The 19,351-nt window shown below is 47.7% G+C and overlaps 4 protein-coding genes across 6 annotated transcripts in view; 2 read left to right on the forward strand and 2 right to left on the reverse strand.

The window, feature by feature from the left end:
* Positions 1-3,077: 3,077 nt before the first annotated feature.
* Positions 3,078-11,313, reverse strand: atg12 (ATG12 autophagy related 12 homolog (S. cerevisiae)). 2 transcript variants are annotated; one of them, XM_019869095.1, is made up of 5 exons: positions 11,050-11,313; positions 5,380-5,463; positions 4,228-4,364; positions 4,072-4,134; positions 3,078-3,284 (listed from the first exon to the last, which is right to left on the reverse strand). In XM_019869095.1, the coding sequence occupies exons 1-5, from the start codon at positions 11,108-11,110 to the stop codon at positions 3,225-3,227; spliced, it is 405 nt and encodes a 134-aa protein (XP_019724654.1). In that variant the 5' UTR covers positions 11,111-11,313; the 3' UTR covers positions 3,078-3,224. The 2 variants fall into 2 exon arrangements, with proteins under 2 accessions (XP_019724654.1, XP_019724653.1); XM_019869094.1 differs by lacking the exons at positions 5,380-5,463; positions 11,050-11,313 and adding exons at positions 4,877-5,042; positions 5,208-5,237.
* isoc2 (isochorismatase domain containing 2) lies at positions 5,041-7,207 on the forward strand. Its single transcript, XM_019869093.1, has 7 exons — positions 5,041-5,152; positions 5,299-5,370; positions 5,669-5,793; positions 5,904-6,116; positions 6,202-6,272; positions 6,346-6,463; positions 7,053-7,207. Coding segments are annotated over exons 2-7 (594 nt in total). The 5' UTR covers positions 5,041-5,152; positions 5,299-5,369; the 3' UTR covers positions 7,119-7,207.
* foxj2 (forkhead box J2) lies at positions 7,754-14,033 on the forward strand. Its single transcript, XM_019869089.1, has 9 exons — positions 7,754-8,516; positions 9,742-9,816; positions 9,903-9,995; positions 10,128-10,253; positions 11,585-11,939; positions 12,419-12,583; positions 12,921-13,022; positions 13,098-13,394; positions 13,754-14,033. The coding sequence occupies exons 1-9, from the start codon at positions 8,199-8,201 to the stop codon at positions 13,864-13,866; spliced, it is 1,644 nt and encodes a 547-aa protein (XP_019724648.1). The 5' UTR covers positions 7,754-8,198; the 3' UTR covers positions 13,867-14,033.
* Positions 14,034-14,042: 9 nt separating this feature from the next.
* epn1a (epsin 1a) overlaps positions 14,043-19,351 on the reverse strand; it is a 21,266-nt gene continuing 15,957 nt past the window's right edge. For both annotated transcript variants that reach the window (XM_019869088.1, XM_019869087.1), the window contains 5 exons: positions 18,578-18,661; positions 17,586-17,877; positions 16,839-17,003; positions 16,437-16,679; positions 14,043-15,819 (listed from right to left, as the gene is read on the reverse strand). In XM_019869088.1, the coding sequence (XP_019724647.1) occupies positions 15,359-15,819; positions 16,437-16,679; positions 16,839-17,003; positions 17,586-17,877; positions 18,578-18,661 (1,245 nt within the window). In that variant the 3' untranslated portion in view covers positions 14,043-15,358. The remainder of the gene's footprint in view (positions 15,820-16,436; positions 16,680-16,838; positions 17,004-17,585; positions 17,878-18,577; positions 18,662-19,351) is intronic.

The raw sequence follows: 19,351 nt of genomic DNA on the forward strand, positions 1-19,351 counted from the left end.
TAGCGGGGCAAAAGAGGGACGCGGGAACAGATGCTTCCGGTGGTGGGGAGGCGGGTCGGGAGGTGATGAGCTGCCAGGTTTAATAAACCGTGCGGCAAAGATGAATGTGACGTAACCGCCAGAGAGTGATTAAAAGGGCGGGCAGGGGGAGGAAGATGCTGTCAAGTTGATGCATGTGCAGGCAAACAGATGGAGGTAAAAATGCACAAGAGGGGATTTCCAAGGTTCGCCAAAGGAGAGCACTGCTGGAGGAGGGCTTGCCTGGAAAGCTTACTATTGATTTTTTTTCTTTCTTTTTTTTTTTTTTGGTTGTTTCGCCACTGTTACCTAACTGGGCCTTTGTCAAATCCGCCACGAGAAGGGCAGCTGCGCTCGGGCCTGAGGGTAGAAACAGGAGGCGGATCCTTTATGACGCCGGGTGGGTCAGAGAACAAAACTTTCGAAACCCCTACAAGCAAACTTCGCAACGTCATGTATACGACGCGGCGTTGTGAGCAGCGCACCCGACCTCTCGGCATCGGAGAGACCAAGCAAGCCCGACACAAATGCGGGGCACCGTTTAGGAGGGCAGAGTTTGAACAACGATTTCTTTCGAGTCAACTATCATGAAAGCGCGTCATGTTCAGACGCGGCGCGATTTACTTTTTAATGTACTGCAAGTATACCCTTTTTCCTCTTTAACTCATTCAGTGCCAAAGACGTTTTCTTCATGTTTTTTCAGAATTCAGGCATTCAATCTAAGGTACGTCTTTATTATGTACCCCCCCCCAAATAAAAACAAAAAACTTCATGTTGTAAGGGTAAAGAAAGTATCTGAAAATGGCCGGCATTAAATTTTGAACTCAAAACATCATTTCCCACGTAACATTCGAGACTTTAGGCCTGTCCAAATTTTGCCACGGTTTATTGCATCCATGGAGGCGACATGAGGCCAGAGAAGCCTTCAAAAGACCCCAGCCTGGCGCGTCGTAAAGTTGCACCGGTGTCGTGATTATGACTCAAATTCTCGTCCTTCCCCGGATGTTCCCCGCGCGGGCATTTTAGCACTGACCATGGAGCTTTTTTTTTTTTTTTGGTGCTGTATGAATTATTTTTGCTCCATGTGCAGCACTTTGTAGACAGCAATGGTTGTTTTCAAGTGCTCTGCAAATACAATTGAGTTGAGAATATTTTAAGACTCTAGGCGAGTATGAAGAGCAGAAGCTAGCGACGCTAACGGCTCATCTCGGCTACCACGAGCCTTTTCTCAACACACGAAGACCGCCGCCTTGCCTTATGGCCAGACATGTCGCTGCTCCACAATAGTCTTCTTAGTCCGGCGAGAGCAACAGATTGGAAAAATCGATCGTTTGCTGTAAATTGGCCAATTGTAAAACGACATGCCCAAAAAGCGTGATTAGCGATTTGTCGACTTCAAGTTTTAGAAAGGCGATGCGGAGCTCCTGTTACAATGCGTTGTCTCACCTCAAGGAAACGGAACCAGGGCAATGGCGCACAAACAGGTTTCAAAATGTCCACATAGTAGTTGGGCGCTCGGAGTCACTCGTTACTTTCTGAAACGTGCCTCGTACTTTATCCCCCACCTCCCGATTAAGACTCCGTGGCCTGTTGTTCATTTTGGACTGCAACACTCTACGAGGCCATGAAAGAAGACAAACAAAATGATGACATTAGGGTTAAAGGGTCCATCCGAATTTTGGTCAGTAATCCCTGTCAATCTGTGTTTTGAAACGCCACCAATTGACTTTTTTGGCTGATTTTTTTTTCCCATGATTTAGTCGACAATATATTAAAAAAACAGAATGTTGTGGGGTTTTTTTTCTCTTTTTTCAAGTTATTCTGCTCAATCCTATTTAAGACCCACAATCACAAAAATGTTGTCAATCCGTACCACACAAAATATGAGGTGCCAAAATTTGCATGAAAACACGTGGACTCAAAGACGTGCTATTTCCAATGACCAATTTGACAAGTGAAAACTGTTTGGTGTCAGAGGAGCAGATGGGCTGCCTTTTTACTTGCTTGCATAGTAAAATCTGGAAATAATGCTGATTCACGTCACGCGGTTAATTACTTACCAAAGTCCATCTCCTTGAGTTCAGTTCAGGTGTAAGGGGTACATCAAATGAGAAAAGTGTTCGCCGCAGTGGAGGAGCCTCACAGTCCTCGCTCATCTTTGTTCATCGAGAGCCTTCAAGTCAAAAATAACATTTATCCATCTTCATTGGATTTCTGGTGACACTTTTGCTCATTATCGTTGCGGTGCCCTGGTCCGGCATGAGCATCGGCGACCCTCCACTTGAGCCGCCGCCGCCACCCCCCCAATAATCCTCCCGGGAAATGGTCAAGCGCGCCGAGTCGGGCTTCTCGTGTCCACGGCGCTCGACTGTCTTTCTTGGGAATTGTCGGCTCAAACTCACCCCGATTCATGTAATCCCTCTAAATCCATCCGCTACTGTACTTGCCCACTACCACCGCCGCCGCCTTCGCCAGGGGGTTCTATGACCATCTTCACCACTAAAAATCTTCATTTGGATACATTTCTTGTTAGAAATGCGCATGGAAAACCTGGGAGGATTCTGAGGCCAGCAGACTCGGACCAATTTAAGGAACCCAGAGTTCAAAGCAAACACGGTGCATGGGCATTTTGCGGTTATGCTGCACGCAAATGCAATAACCTGCCAAAAGAACTGAAGTTAGTCCCAAATGTAAATGTTTTTAAATTCAGGTGAACCCCCCCCCCTCCCCCCAACGTGATTAAGGTCTTTTCAGCATTCCTATCATAATTTTTTCCAAAATCTTGTTCTTACGCTGTAAGCTCTTTTAGTCATTTAACTGCTTTTTTATTTCTCTACTTTGCTTCTTCAATGTATTTGCCTTTAAATGTTGTTTTGTAACAGTGTGAAGCACGTTGTGTATGAAATGCGCGATATAACTCAGGCGGACCTAAAGTGGTTAACCACTTGAAGTGGGATCGACAATTTTCCCTCCATTTTCTGTTGTAGCTCTGTTGAAAATACATAATCCGTGATTGGAATATTGATTTACATAAAAATAAACACAAAACTAAAATTTGAATATTGTTGAGAATTTATTTACAATATGTACATGAAACATAAAAAATGGGTTAGCTCTGATGTTAACAGAATCTTATTGGTGGAAAACAATGTTCACAAATTCATATCGTCACCTTTAAAATGGACAAATCAGGGCCAAAACTGAAATCAACCCCAAGCTTGAGATTTACAATAATGCAGAACCAGCTTGCTGTCACTTCCAAAACACTGAAAGAGAAAGAGAAACAAGAAACATTCTTTAGCTCTCAAGTAAGACAACAAGTAGCAGCAATTCGATTTTCATGCCAGAGTTTGTCTTCTCAGTCCTGGAGTTTTGACGTCTAAACTGCTCTCACCCCCCCCCCCCCCACAAAAATCCTACTTACGTATTCTCGGATTTTTTTTTTTGTGGGGGGGGGGGGGGCACGGTCACAATGAAATCGACTCTTCTAGCGCCCTCTGCTGGTCAATGCTGATGATGTTTCATTTATGCGTTTTGGCATGCATTCAACCCATTTCAGGAGTGTTACAAATGAGTCTGAGAAATTTTGCTGCACCTCATGATTGTACATCATGAATGCTGCAGGGTTAATCTTTCACTTCTAGAAAAAAAAAACTTGAGTAAATTCACAGGCAAAGTTAAAAAAAAAACAATACCTGAAAATATGGCTGGTATTGACCTGATCTATTTTCAATGCATCACTTTGATTGCTATCTTGAGCAACTTTTCCAACCCCTCAAGTAACTCTTTTTTCCAAAAAAAGACACTCGTGACTTTAACTCCTGCTACGAAACTGAAAACATGAACAAGATAATTTTCAAATTGTATGCCAGACATGAGGACCAATTCTGTGATATCCTTCATTTTTTTTTTTTATTTAACAGATTGAAATCCTAAACCCACACAAATGTTACAATGGTGTTGGCCTATGGATCGAGTCAATCTTTTCTTCTAGCATTTTTTTCTCAACTCAACTCCACTGTATTTATAGAGCACAATTTTCTTAGTACTTACATCAAAGAGGACCCCCACTTCTTGGTCCGGTGATGGCGCGAACGACTGGTTAACATAAATGAACTGCGAAGAAATACAGGTGCCAGTGTTGTCATGAGTTGCCCGTTCTGAAGATACTGGAGGGGAAAAGTGCGGGCTAACAAAGTGGTCTCTTACCAGTTGTTCATTGGCATCCAGTTTGAGAAAGCGAGAGATGAACTGAGAAAGCGACTGCACCGTTCTGCTCCTGTCCACGGCCCATTTCTTAGTTTTCATGATGGGGGTGTCGCCGACTGCCTTCAACAGGACATCAACTACACATTGAAAAGAGGAGATGTCACTCACTTTTCTTTCTAGTCAAAATATTCAGCAGTGGGAAGCAACAAAGTATAAATAGTTTGATACTGTACTTAAGTAGATTTTTCAGGTATAATCTTTTAAATCAAGCCACCTCACAAATGAAATAAACTGTGCAACTGGTTTTCAACTACAATGTCATGTGGATTTGAAACCTCAGTGCAAATGAACGAGTAATTAATATAGGCACCCTTATCACTAAACAAGCGTATTATGATACGATATATGAAAATACTAAATGGAGACGATTCCGTATTTATCAACGTTAGCGTTAGCTACTTCCACAACGGGAAGGACGCGTAAACAAGCTGCGCTCTCATTGGTCAGTTCGCTAAAAAGCGGCAACCTGATTGGTCCTCAAAATAAAAACAACCACAGGTCACATACCCGGAAGAAGTTGTTTATCGCGGCTTTGATAATCGTAGTGAAGTGGTAAATTATCAAGGGTGTATGAAATATCATTTCTTACTCTTTTTCTTCTCTTCATTTGCCATCGACTCTTCGGGAGGTGAGTGTAACTCCTCTTTCTGCGGCTCGTTTGGTGACTCGGCATTGTCAGACATCTTTGTCGACGGCCGGACTTTTGGTTGCCACCCACCGGACCTCGACGAGGCGATTCGTCTTCCGGTTTCGACCTCAATTGGTTTACAACGACGTCAATCATTCAAACGTAACGCCTCTAGCGTACAGGACACAAAACAGTCTGCCGTCTGCATTTGCGACCTCGATCTGTGTGCCTGTCCAGGTTTGTTATTTTTGATATTTGCTGTTTATTGCTTTATGTGAATAAGCCACGATACCTCCTTCGGGTTCATTCTGTCTTCTGATTACTTGGACGGGAGTTGCTCTTTCTTTTTGGCATGGTTGGTTACGTTTTCCCTTTTAACACAGGTAGTGGTGTCACATGAGGACACTGTAACAGTTGGAACTTCAAACAGTGCGCTTCACAGTTAATCAGCAACAGTAAGTCACCTTGGCCTTGCAGAGGCAGTTTTGTTGTTACGTCCGGCGTCCGTTTCGAAAGCAGGTTCAGTGATAACCCCGGATCTGTTAACCCTAAAAGGAGGGGAAACTCAGAGTTTCAAAAAGGGATTTACCGTAACTCAAATCAGAGAAAGACAGGTAAAACTTGCATGTTACAGAGAGAGAGGTAACCTGAGTAACTCAAGCTGGGACCAGGTTTTTCTCAATAAACATTGAGTTTCTCTCTGCCAAAACCTTCTACCAACTACCCCGCATATACATCCTGTCATGTTGACAGTGGCAGGCATCGGCAGGCTCTCCACCAAGGATGCGGTGCTCCTCCTGTGCGACATGCAAGAGAAGTTCCGACCCAACATCTTTCAGTTTACCAACATTGTCAGCAATGCCTCCAGATTGCTCCAGGTTATGACGATCGCCTTGCGGTTTAAAAAAAATAAAAGAGAAAAAAAAACGCAAACAAAAAAAAACTCTCCTACGTCCTCTTTAATCTTATCCGACCCCCGTTCCGGTAGGCCAGCCGGGTTCTCGGCATCCCCGCCATCCTGACGGAGCAGTACCCTAAAGGTTTGGGCCCCACGGTGCCGGAACTAGGAGCGGAGGGCTTGACGGCTCACGCTAAAACATCCTTCACCATGATGATCGAGGAGGTGCAGAATGAAATGCAGACTCTGGGGAACCCTAAGCAGGCCATCCTGTGTGGCATCGAAGCGCATGCTTGTATTGCGGTAAAAAAAAAAAAAAAAAAAGGTTGCAACTTGATTAGTAAATGAGTGACAAGCTCTGTCTGATTCAACTTTGCTCACTTCACAGTGTACGACATTTGACCTGCTTGAAAAGGGAATCGAGGTCCACATTGTGTCGGATGCCGTCTCGTCGCGGAGGTAGCCGCTTTACCCGCCCGCCGCTGTCCGACGTGTTTCCACAGCTCAGTGCTTGTATTTTCTTTCCGTGCAGCCAGACGGACCGCTTGTTTGCTCTCTCCCGCCTGAAGCAGAGTGGCGCCTTCCTCACCACCACCGAGGCCGTCCTGCTGCAGCTGGTCCAAGGCGCCAAGCACCCCAACTTCAAGGAGGTGCTTCTCGTGTACTTTACTCGCCACAACATTTAAAACAACCACCGTTGTATGCAAAGTGCTGGACATGGAGCAAAAATAATTCATACAACAACAAACAGTCAAACAAATTAATAACAAAGACAGCAGCATCCTGACGAGTACCAGTCAAGAGGCGAGCAGCAGCATTCTGGACCAACTGGAGAGGTTTCATGGAGGATTGGCTGACTCCAAAGTCAAGTGCATCACAGTAATCCGGCCGAGATGTGACAAAAGTATGAATGACCGATTTGAGAAAGGAGTGGCTTGACTTTAGCCAGCTGCCTAAGATGAAAGAAGCTGCATTTACACGGCACCGATTTGCCAGTCCAATTTAAAATCACTGACCAATTTGAGACCCAAGTTCGAGACTGTTGGCTTAAGACAAGGAGCCAGGGGGCCCAAGTCCACAGAATGGGATGGACAAGGGCCAATGGTACCAAACAGCATCACTTCTGTCTTCCTTCTATTGAAATTCAAGACATGGAGTGCCGTCCAGGTGTTGATTTCCTGCAAACAGGATGAATAATTATCTCCGTAACGATTCATTTTGTGTCACCCCTCGCCCCAGATCCAACAGCTTATGATGCAGCCTTCACCTGACACGGGCTTGCTCGCCTACTTCAGTGCGCTCTAAGGAGAGAAAGAAGACGACCTATTTGCAAACTATGAGGACCTCCAAAGCCATCGACGTACTAAGTGCTTCAATAAAAGGATGCTGCATTATTCAGTGTCTACGTCTGTTTGTCTGAGTGCTTGGAAACGGCAGTAATATGGAAAGCCATTGGAGATCTTTCATCCATTTCCTGAGTGCGGTCTTTGTCTTCATAAGTCATACGGTTTGGTGTACTAGGAGAACAACTGTGTTGTCCTGGTCATGTCCCCCCACCTCACTCCCCTCCATTTGTGAATTATGGCTCTGACAGTGGTTCGCTGGAGCCCCAGGATCTTGGAAATGACTTTGTAACATTTTCTAGATTGATAGAGTTCAATCACTTTTTTTTCTAATTTCTTCTCAAATTTGTTTGGATCGTGGCATGATGCGTTTGTTTCTTGAGATCTCGTAGCCTACTTCACTTTGTCTGGCAGATGCAAACCAATGCACTCGTTTGCAACAGCGCGCGACCAGCGCAATTGGCTATCGATGATATGACATCAATTCTTCTCAAACGGCTTTCCACTCAGCGCAGCAGTCGCGCTCCCTTCTGCTGTGCGCACGGAGCGAGGGGAGGAGTCCAAAAGCGATGATGTCACCCATGAGGGAGGGGCGCCTGACGTCATTCATGTACAGGCAGAAAAAGGGAGGGGAAGGAAAAAGGAAGCTCACCCGATAGGTCTCGTTGTGTACAAAGTTCCACAAAACTTTTTTTTTCTCCCCCCGACTCGAGTTCTGGAGGGGGACTGCAATGCCGTGGGGGCAGACCTGAAGGTGAGAGGGTGGGATTAGTGCTTTTGAAATTGTGCACCCCCACTACGGTGGTAGCATGAAATAGTCACACTTTTTCAAGGCCTTGGCCCTCGAGTGGGTACGGGAAAGCAAAGCACTCGTTTATACCCCCGCGCCGTGGAGCGGTCGTGCGCGTCAGTAAGTGCGCGTGTCAAGTGGAAGGCGATCGGATCGTTTCAGGCGAAGTGAAAGTATGCAGTTGCGACTCAAAGTCCACTCCTTGCCGAATACGCGAAACGGAGAGCAGTGATTCGTCCTCAGACTGCCATCATGTCCTCCAATCTGGACTCCAGCCTCACCAGCATCGACTGGCTGCCGCAACTGGGAATCAGCAGCCTGCGCTCGGGTCGCGAGCGAGGAGGAGAAAAGGAGAAGAGGAGGGACAGAGGAGGAGAGAGGGGGGACTTGTTGGCTTCCGTGCAGGACCCCTCCCTGGCCAACGCCAAAGGCAAACCCCCCCACAGCTATGCCACCCTCATCGCCATGGCCATCGCCGCCGCACCGGAGAGGAAGCTGAGCCTCAATGACATCTACACCTGGATCAGTGACACGTTCCCTTACTACAGTCGCACAGGCCGCGGATGGAAGGTACCCCCCGCCTCCGATTCTCATCTCGGGTTGTTTTTCTTTTTGGGACAGCTTGACGTCCTGATGAGCGTTTTATAACAAAGAGTTCCAGGTGCTCCACTTCATCGGGTACGCAATGAAATATTTGCGCGTTTGGGCTCAAGTCGGAAGAGGCGTCTTTGGCTGCGCAGATTCTGCCACCAACTTAAGTGCGACCTTAAAATCAGGGCGTGACCCTGACACATCGGTCTGCGCGCAGCGGAACTTCAGCATCTTTTCTCTTCCGCGCTCCGGAGGCTGTATTAAGGTGTTGCACCAGGGGCGGAGCTATGTGGTGGCCACAGGTGGCCATGGCCACTATCTGCTAAACATTTTCAAACTTGGGACTTTTCGGGTATTTTCATGTGGATGCAATGTCCTTCAAATCCGAGGCTTTTGCCACAAAGTCATTTTACACAACTACATACTGTACGAGTAAACTTGCAATTGAACTATATGCTAATTATAAAACAACCAGTCTCCCTCCATGAAAAAAAAACACTTCATTCTTGCAGTGACGATCAATCCCAAATCATGACTTTGACACCATCCGAAGCAGATGTGTAAAGTAACAGAAGTCATTGTTGATCAGAGCATCCACAGTCACGGTTTTCGTGAAATAAAATGCACACATATCTTGCCCAACGCATCCATCATACAAACGTCAACAACCCGACTTAGAATTCTGAAGAATCATGATATTTTTGTGTCCTTGTGCTTTTAAGATATGATTCGAATGCAAAATGTTTCAGCTGTAGGTGGCAGCCGGACACTCTGATTGGCTGTTTGCTCGCAAGTCAGGGCAGGAGATAGAAGTCGACTATGGGATAAAAAATTACTGTTTCAAAGCGCTAACGACATGAACAACAACAACAAAAAACCCCCAAAGATATTTAAAAGAAAATAGATCCTACTCACCAGAGATGCTGATGATTAATCACAACAGACAAGTTTTACTCTGACCAGCCAATCAAATGAGGACAAGCGCTACGAACTAAACGGATGCTTAAAATGACCAAATTGTGTAAATTAATTATTGGGAGGGTTTGTAACTCCATTTATAAATCAAGAATAAGGAGCCGTTTAGAGAGAAGTGGAATCTTAAATTCATTGTCATAATATTTGCTTAGACTGCTCACACACACACACACAGTGCATTATTGTCTCTTGGCTGGGCTTCATGGTGACATAATGTTGTTCTGAACAGAACTCCATTCGGCACAATCTGTCCCTTAATAAATGCTTCAGGAAAGTTCCTCGTCCTCACAACGACCCTGGAAAGGTAAATAGTTGCGAAGCTTGCACAATTTTGCCCCATCTATGTTGGCCGAATGTTCACCGCAAAATGTCATGTTTTGCCTTTCCCAGGGCTCCTACTGGACAATGGACGGCCCTGCGATGTCCATTCAAGCCAGGGCGACGAAACGCCCCTACCCGGACGACGAAGAGCAAAGGCTGGATGTGTGTCAATCATTCAAAATCAGTCGACAAGCATGCGCTTATTTCATTCGGTTGAATAATTACGTGACGCAAATTTGCTTTCAGTTGAGGTGGTTTTTCTGTTGTCACCAGTGCGACATTGTTATTTGACAGGCCCCCCAACAACCAGCAAGAAGCCCCTCTCCTCATGCAGATTCCCATCAAGACGGCGGTGTACCTATTAAAAAGTCCCTGCAGCAGCCCCAGCGGCCCGCCTCCCTCTCTCCTCCCCCATGCAAGGTAAGCAACATCCTGAGCCTTCATTTCGTCCCCGCCCTTTCCATGAAGACTTACTGTACCTGAAATCATCCCACTACTATCATGTCACAATTAAAGAAACTTGGGACGGCTCAGTACCGATACCAGGTCTTGGTATCGGGCAGATAGCGGCTATATCTTAAGATATTGTGGAAACTGTCGATACCAGCCACGATACTTAAATTCTGAGATCAAGTAAGTGCCTCCAAGGCAGTCGTCTTTTTCATACAGTGGCAGTTTGACACATCGGCGAATTGTCTATGTCAGAAAGAAGGCTTGTTCAGAGGATGCGGAAATGCTGCTGTCGTCAAGGGCCAGCGCTCTGGCCCAGTGAGGATGAATTTGAAATCTAATCGGTTAAAGCAGGCATGTCCAGCTCCGGGCCTGGAGGGCTGCCGTCCTGCCTCGTTTTTCCCCATCTCTCCCGGCTGCGACACACTTGATTCAGATGATCAGCTTCATCAGTCAGTTCTGAAGCAGCATGAGAACGATCCTGATTATTTGAATCAGGTGCGTTGCTCCCGGGAGAGTTGGAAGACAGGCAGGACAGCGGCCCGCGAGGACCGACTTTGGACACCCCTAGATTAAAGAAACAGGACCATCGTTTGAATGGTTGAAGTTACAATAGCGAGCACTGCAGGTTAGAGTGATGTGACAATTTACAGAGGCTAAAATCTGATTGGACAAAAAGAAAGGAAAAAAAATCCACCATTCACAATAATCTGTCATTTATCAGCACATTCCACACGACAGTAATTATAGTTAAATGTGTTCATACCTTTGAAAGGCAGGTCTGGTCTGGTCCGGTCCGGTCCGGTCAGCAACATGGAAGTGAACATCGAATGTTTGCGGCATACTTGTGGCTGACTTCCTGGTTAGCATTAGCCGCTGTGGTGTTCAGTGACGGTGTCAGTTGAGGCCACCGATAGGTGTGCTCCAAATGTGCCTCTGTTTTCTGTCTTGTGTTTTTGTTACCGTTTGCTTAATAAAGCGATTGAAAGCACTGGACCACCTGTTTTGGCTTCCGGTGTGTTTGAAGTCTTTTAAGTTGAGGCTAGATTGCATTAGCTAACATCCTTGACTAGAGCAGCGCTACCGTATTGTACCTCATAATAAACAAAGATGGAAAAAAGTAGGAGAACCGTGATCTCGTGATGAGACTGCATTGAGGGGAATCAATGTCAAATGAATAGAAGAGACTGTTGGTGATCAATGAATAGACTTCAATGGAACAAATAGTCGAATTTTGGCTGTCAGCGTCACTTCCTGCGATGGCTTTCATTGTACTAATACATCGTGTTGTATCTTTGCAGCAACCATACACGCAAGCTCCCGTCACCCCCATCAATAGCCCCCCCAGACCCGGGCCCACTCCCCCTATCCCCGCCATCCCCCCTCGATCCGCTGCCGGTGCCTGTCCGACATTCCGTGCCCACTCAGGAGCGGAATTTGTTCCCTCTTCCTCCTCTTTCTCTCAACCGAGCCCCTCAGCTGTCACTTTTTCTTCCCCTTTTCCTTTACCTGTGACCACCCCCAACTCAGGCGGGTTGGGACAGCCCACGGCGGAACCCCCGCTGCGATTCACCTTCGACGAGATGAATTTACCCGACTTGTATGCGTCTTTCAAGTCTCTGTTTAAGAGCATGAGGGAGAGAGGAGGCTCACAAGGTAAGTCCCCGACCCCCCAAAAAACTGAGAGAATCATGACGCACCGACGCCATCATCCTTTAAGTTTTGATAGTGTTATTATTCTAAAGACATTTTTGGGCTGACTTCCCCTTAAAAGAGCCAAAACCTTTTGGTTTATTCTTGATCATCTTTTTTAAATTAATCGTCCAATTAATTGGCTGTCGTTATTTTACTCTGCCCAATTTCGGGATGGGCCTGAAAAAATACGTAACGGTTGGGCCCTTCGTATGCACCCGAGGTTGTCTATTTTGGAATTTTGGACCCAAATTTTTAGGTGTCACCATATGCACTCGAGTGCTTTGTCACGCTCTCGTACTTGACATGTTGGAACACATTCAAGTGCGTTTGTGTCAGCTGAGATGAGGCATCGCCAGTATGATACAATGTTGCACGCACTGAGAACTCCCCCTCAGGTTACGGACTGATCTGACGACTTCTTTTTTTTTTTTTTTTAATAGCTGATTCTGTGGCAATGCCAAGCAACGACATCACCCCGCTTCACACTCCGACTCTCCTGCCCATGTCTCCTCACCTTGCACCAGCACCAGCACCACCACCGGCGACCGTGGCACCACTCGCACCACCTGCCCCACCGGGCGACACAGTGCGCCTTTCACAGCACAGTGAGTCTCCAAATAGGTCGGATATTAGGCGAGAGGTGGGGTACGCATCTACACCTATGGACAGTGGAATGTCTTTGAGGAACCATCCACGCATACTGGGATAATTGCCGACAACGAGGCCATGCCAGCGGACGATACGAGGCGAAGATGCATTTTGGGGGTGTAGGCATAGCGAGCAAGCATAGCCACTCATGCAATAGATGGTCGAGTTCTTATATAGTGGGGGAGGGGCTACTCATACCAGGGCCCGAGTGTGTCGTATGTTATTTAACATGAGAAACAACTCTGTGAATTGACTTGATGAGATCTTGAAATTGCCGTCTTGTGTTTTCTGTAGCGGTTCCGGCCGACTGGTTCACAAGCACAGACTCTCTGAAGGAGAGCTTCCGCATCGCCAGCAACCTTGACTGGGCTAACATTGACCTCTCTGGTCACCCAGGTTCGACCGCGCTAAAGCACCGATTCGCCCCGTGACCTCTGAACTCGACGCTCTCCTTCTGCTTTGTGTCGTCAGACTTGCTGGAGAGCATGCGCCAAGCGGAGCTGTGCGACTGGGCCCTGGACCCGGCGCTTTTCACTTCCCTGTGCGACTCCCTCAACCGTTTCTTTGCCCAGAAAGGCATGCTGACCTCGGGGAGTCCCTCCCCGCTGTCCATGGGCGGGCATCACCCCTCGCAGCCGCATCTCGCCGTCCATCCCTCGTCCTTCCACTACAGCCCCGTCAACGGTTCGCCGCTGCCCCGCAGGCCTCTACACACGCAAGGCCTTAACCTTCACCGACCTGTGCACGCGCCGCCTGCAAACATAGCCGGTAAGACCTGGTCAATGGCGTCTTTTGGAAATCCCTCAGTAGTCTTACCAACAAGTACATCCAGGAACATCTACAGTGATAACTTGACCTCGAAGTGCCCCCACCACCCCTCCAACGTGCGAGTTTTTATGAGTGACAATTTGAGTATATTGTTTTGCAACGATACTTCACCATATTCATAATTTGATATGTACCCGTGTGTCGCCAAAGTACACACAGGCGATGTATGAAGTTGTGCTGGGTACAGTCGCCTTGTGGCAATTTGCTTCCGGAAATGTTCTTATCAAAAAAAGGCTTTCTGCTCACCTTACCAGTGGGGCTCAGAACAGCAATGAGGTGAACATGTTTGTATGTCTCAGGTGGTCCACAGCCTCCTGCTGTAGCGCCACGGCCACGCCCACCTTTTAAGAGTCTCCACAGCAACAGCGAGGAGATCCAGGATGACTTCGACTGGGATTCGCTACTCGCCTGAATAAGGAGACATCAGCAAACACGATCGCCGCTTTCTTGTGGAGCTTGTCCGAAAGTGCGTTTTCGATGTTTTTCATCCCTTTGACGCCCGATCCTAACTTCTCATTGCCGCGTGCGTTCTGCAGGTAATCATCGGGGGGTGGTTTTTGTCATGGATTTTAAAAAAAAGCAATTTGATCAAGGAAAATAAAATATACATTTATTCTTGTCACATTATTGTACTCTGCAGCAGTAAAAATTGCAAATAGGAGAAAGACATTGAAGTACAGCACAAGCATGAAACCAACCATAACGCCCCCTCCCCCATCCTGTTTGCTTTTTGTTAGATTTCATACATTTCGTTTTCATTTTACTTGTCAAATGTGAATGTTCACAAGCAACACAATTACCCAGTATAAGATTTTTTTTTTCTTGTTGATATAAAATGTGTAAATTAAAAGAACCGCATGGAGCATGTTGTCAAGTCTTTTTTTTTGGGGGGGGGGGGGCATCATCTTCTCCACTCATTCATTTTATCAATGTCTATTCCCAACAGCACAGCGGGCCCAAACGAGGGCAGTGCAGCTTTTCGGGAGACGTACAAACGGGATTGAAATGTAGCGGATGATCAAAAATGAAATCGGATTGGCAGTCAAATGTGCGACCCTCAATCATCGCTCATTTGAAATTTCCAACATTGCGGAGCAATAATACAGGTTAGACTTTAAAAACAAATAATCAACGGCTGCAAATCTCTTCTGTTGAGTGAGTCACTGAAACAAGACAAAACAGAAAAGAAAAGAAGGGCGACGGTGAAACACGTACACAGAAAGGCATTGGAAATATTTCAGTCTTGCACAAATAAGCGTTTGTCATCTCGCACACTTGCGTCACTTTTCGCACACATCGCTCACAGTTCGGCCAGGGGCACCGATTCAGCTTCCACAGCAAATTAGGAAATAAGGAAAATAAGCATTTCATTTATTTATATATGGCATGATCACATTTGATTTTCCTTAATTGTTCCCAAAAAGTGGACAAAAGTAGAATAAATTAGACTTAAATTAACTGAAATGATTTGACCACATTGTACCCGGCTTTTTTTTTTTTTTTTGTCTTTCCTTCTTCAGTCCATGTGCAGCTTATTAAAAATCATTCTTCAGGTGTGCATTTGCTCTCACAGATTCAGCGTTTATCGAGGGAGAGGCGGCAGAGTTTCCCCCTTGGGTTTGATATTTGTCCTCGGCGGCCGCTTTTTCCTCTCTCTCTCTCTCTCTCCTTGTGCGCCAATGTTAGACGTGCGCTTCACGCGGAAGAGAAGGATGAGAAAATAAATAGATCTTCTATTTCCCTCTGGGCCCCCAAAATAACCCCCCTCTTGAAATGAATGTGGTGAAATGAATCCCCAGTGAAATGCTTTCCGGACAGACAGAAATCCGATTTTCTTTTAAATATCGCGTGTTGACTAAAAAGGGAGCAGCAGGTGACGACAGAGGAGGTTGAAACGGCTGTTCTCAAAGAAGAAACGGGTTGGTGCTGGCCCCCGCCGTTCCGGCGCCGCCCACCGCACCCCCCGCGCCCATCACTCCTCCCGCTCTGCCGGGCCCGCCCAAAATCAGCTGAGGAGGCGCGAGCCCTCCGGGGCCCAGCATCGCGGAGCCGGGCGGCGCCATCGGGGAGAGCCCGCCGTAGCCCACGCCCACGGGGCCGGCCTGCATCATACCCAGGCCCGTGACCGGCGGCCCCATGCTCAGGGGGCCCAGGGCCATCGCGGGGGGCGGCACGCCCAGCAAGGGGTTGGGAGGCACGGGGCTGGTGCGAAGGCCGCTCAAGCCCAGCGACGAGGGCTGAGGCGAGATGGAGGTCATGGCCGCGGCCGCGCCGAAAGGGTTGGAAGAGGCCGGGGTCGGAGAGACGCCGCGGCTGGAAATGGAGCTGCCCGGGGTCACGGCCATGTTGGGTGCTGGGGAGGAGCCTGAAGGCAAAACCAGGGGGCGGACTGTGACAACATCTCACAACAAATACCGAGTTCAGTCGGGTCACCGGAACATGTCGAGACAGAAGCAGGAAGCGCGGCGTGCATCGAGAACGGACACGCGCCACTCGTCTAGCGGCAATTGCTTGACCGCAAGTGACAATCAGCTGACATGGCTCCAGATACGGAATATGGGAGGGGTAACGGACAGCGGAAAACAACGCCCGTCATGCGAGCGAAAAACAAATCCGTTTTACTCATCATCACTGGTATAATATTCTTCCTTTGCATCTAACAACAAATATACTGAGCTTTTTTTTTTTTTTTTTAATTTGGTAGTTTACATTTCATTACTGTCGTTATTTAACTTTGGCCTTAGCGTTTTTTTTTTCGTGGACCTCTGCCCGCAGTTTAATTTTTTTTTAAGCCTCGGCTGGTGTTACGGGCTTTATTGATGCTTTCAGCCTCAGCGTAGTACATATTGTTCAAGTGTTCACGTTGACAACGTGCACGCCTCACTCGTCAATTTTGGATGTTTTGGCGCTTCGCGTCAATGGCCATCGCGCGGTTCTTCTCATCAAGGTCAAACAATTCTTTTGCCAGTGGTTGGAGCTCACCCGTGTTCTGGAGGAAGGGATTGTGCGCCGACGATGAGGAGATGGAAGGTGGCGGCGGCTGTTTGGGTTTGGGCTTGGACGACACCAGCGAGTCGAGATCAACCAGAGCCGCGTTGGGCCCGAGGAAAGACTCGGGAGTCTTGCGAACGGGAAGGGAGGAGCCGATGGAGGAGAGGTCAAAGGGTACGGGCGAGCCCGTGCTGTTGCAGCCCGCCGCAGAGGACCCTCGTCGCTCGGGGTCTCCTAAGAAATGAAGAGCGCAGTCGATGGCCGGAAAAAAACCAAAACAGGAATCGAACCACGCAGAGCTGAAGGGGATGAAATGTTGGACGAACGCAACAGGAAGGTGTCTAACTTAAGCGTGCGCTCGGACGTGGATGTGACACACGGGTGTGAATGTACCTGTGCCGTTTGTGTGTTTGGCGCAGTCACTCCAGATGTCGGGTGTGATTGGGTCAGAGGCAGGGAGGGGCACGTCCTTCGCCCAGGGGTCTACTGGGCCCCCTGAGGAGGAAGTGCTGGGTGGCACTGAAGGGCCCCAGGGGTCGACACCGGGGGGTGTCACGGCTACAGGGGGAGGGGGGTAACACAACAACTTTGAGTCATGTCAATTGGATTTTGGAGAGAACCAAAAAAAAACCCACATCTGGCAACTCGGTTCAGTCGACCACCAAAATTGACCCAAGTCATCAATGGAATAATTTGTTTCGACAAAGATTTGTTCATGACAGCCTGAAATGTCATTGTCAATTGATTTTTCTGCAGGCAATGAGGAAAAATAACCAGCGCTGTCTTTTTTTGAGGAAAAACCAAATTGGAGCTTTTATTTTGAAGCCAGAATCGTGCCGTCCCGTTGCAAATCTACAATTCGGGAAGAAGCAGCAAGCTAAGTTTCCAAACCAGAGGCTCAATTTTTTGAGAAGGTTGCGGCTTCCTAAATAAGCCCGCGCGAGCCAACCCGAAAGAGAAACAAAAGGGATTCACATCCTGCTTTTGACACAGAAGGAGAATGGATCGAACAAGGCATGCTTTCCGCCAGGTCAACCTGAAAGCATGCCAGTCAAGGACAAGACACGGCAGCATGGGAACAACGCGAGCGCTGCGTGGCCGGGACACGGACGGGCGGGGAAAGCCGTTCTCGTTGCCTACCTGAGCTTCCCCAGGGGTCCGCGTTGTTCACTCTGTTGGAGGTCTCTCCCCAGGGGTCCGGGGGAGGGGCTACGGTCTGCGGCGGCCCTCCGGCCCAGGGATCGGAGCTGGTTGGGGAGGCGGGCGAGGCTACGCCCCAAGGGTCTGCGGCGGACGTACCCCATGGTCCCGAAGGGGCGATGGGAAGGGAGGGCGGAGGGGAAGGGCCGGCTGAGCCCACGGCGGGGACGGGAGCGGCGGCGACGGGAGGGGGCCCCCAGGGGGCCACGGCACTCAGTTCCATGAGGGCGCTCTGCGTGAAATATCCTTTCCGTTTTATCCAGACTGCATATTCCGTTACATTTTTCAAATGCGGATGAAGACCGCCTTTTATGTGGCCCAAGTTCCAAGCAGAGTTTTTGTCGGCTGAAACGCTCACATTTTTAGGCACGCGCGGGTGACAGTGCAGTTTGGTCGTCCATTTCCTAAATGGCTCTCACCACAAGCCGAGCTGTCGGGTTAATATCGAGTCGGGTTGGATTTGGTGTCCATGTGTCACTTTCCAAACTTTTTGCTTCTATGTGGCGCAGCGGAGACTGTGGGCAGTCTTGGGACTGCCCGGCTCGGTTTGATTGGCAAAACGAAGTCAAACGTCACGCGTAATGACGATGGATTGGCGAACCAATCATGTGACGCAACTCTCTGAAGAAAGGATTAGGCGCGCAATAATCGAGATAAAGATACGAGGAGAGAGGAGAGAGTAGCTCGGTGTGGCGGAGAAGACTGAGCATTTCGGAACAAAAAAAAAAGCATTTTGTTGCATTTAAACAAGCCCAATATGTAACATTTATCCAAAAACTGAACGTGGAGTCAATGGAAGCGAAGACAAAATCACTTTGGGGAAAAAGGTGAATTCAAAAGACATTCCTATCCAAGCAAGTGATGTTTGAGAGCGACACACACACACCCACACACACCCACACACACACACCCACACACCCACACACACACACCTCTTCTGGTTTGGCTTTCTCCCTCTTGCTCTCCTCGATGGCCATCTGCAGTCGCAAGTCGTCGCCTCTGCGCAGTCGTTCCTCCTGCCAATCACATTTACACACACAAACACACAGTGACATGAGCAAAGTCGAATACACAACTTGAGGTAGGCAATAAGATTTTTTTTTTAAGAGTCTTAAGACTGCTTTCTACAAAGTCCCTTGGGTAACATGAAATGAAATACAGTCTAAGAATAGGTTGAGATGCATATAAAGCTCATATATTGACAAATTACTCTGGACAAATCAGAGGTTGTCTTATTTTTTTTCTTCCTTTTTAGGCTCATGAGGGTCTGTTCAAAAGAAGTAGCACATGCTGACCCAACTGACTAACCAGTTTGAAGTCTCACAGCACGTTGCAGGGTAATTACCAACCGGGGGTCTCCTTATAGGAGGAACCCGACAATGGAAGTCAACAAACAAAGGAGAGGCATGTGCCATATCCAGATCATTGAGTGACATTTGATCTCAGGGCTGAAAAACAAAGACTTGACCGCATATGTTGTGGTTTCAGGAAGAAACACAGAAAGATAACAGGAGTGAGATGGCAATAGGAGGGATTTCGATTCAAGCCCAAAGTTCAGCGCATGAGGAAAGAATCAACATTTGCTGAGTACACCATTCAGGGTTAAACGTGGCGTTAGACAAGATATTTGGCATGCAAAAATTCCACCATTGGGATCGATCAGATTGAAACCATGAAATACAGCCGATACATTCGTGTGCTTGGTC

The sequence above is a fragment of the Hippocampus comes genome, unplaced genomic scaffold (assembly GCF_001891065.2).
Source record: "Hippocampus comes isolate QL1 unplaced genomic scaffold, H_comes_QL1_v1.1 scaffold67, whole genome shotgun sequence".
Classification (NCBI taxonomy): Eukaryota; Metazoa; Chordata; class Actinopteri; order Syngnathiformes; family Syngnathidae; genus Hippocampus; species Hippocampus comes.

Coding starts and splice junctions, on each gene's coding strand:
- atg12 (XM_019869094.1), bottom strand. Junction 4,135..4,227: donor TGGATGCCAATGAACAACTG/GTAAGAGACCAC, acceptor ATTTCTTCGCAG/TTCATTTATGTTAACCAGTC. Junction 3,285..4,071: donor AAGTGGGGGTCCTCTTTGAT/GTAAGTACTAAG, acceptor TTTCTCTTTCAG/TGTTTTGGAAGTGACAGCAA.
- isoc2 (XM_019869093.1), top strand. Junction 5,794..5,903: donor ATGCCTCCAGATTGCTCCAG/GTTATGACGATC, acceptor CCGTTCCGGTAG/GCCAGCCGGGTTCTCGGCAT. Junction 6,464..7,052: donor AGCACCCCAACTTCAAGGAG/GTGCTTCTCGTG, acceptor CCCTCGCCCCAG/ATCCAACAGCTTATGATGCA.
- foxj2 (XM_019869089.1), top strand. CDS start 8,199: ATGTCCTCCAATCTGGACTCCAGCCTCACCAGCATCGACTGGCTGCCG. Junction 10,254..11,584: donor TCTCTCCTCCCCCATGCAAG/GTAAGCAACATC, acceptor GTATCTTTGCAG/CAACCATACACGCAAGCTCC. Junction 13,395..13,753: donor GCCGCCTGCAAACATAGCCG/GTAAGACCTGGT, acceptor TGTATGTCTCAG/GTGGTCCACAGCCTCCTGCT.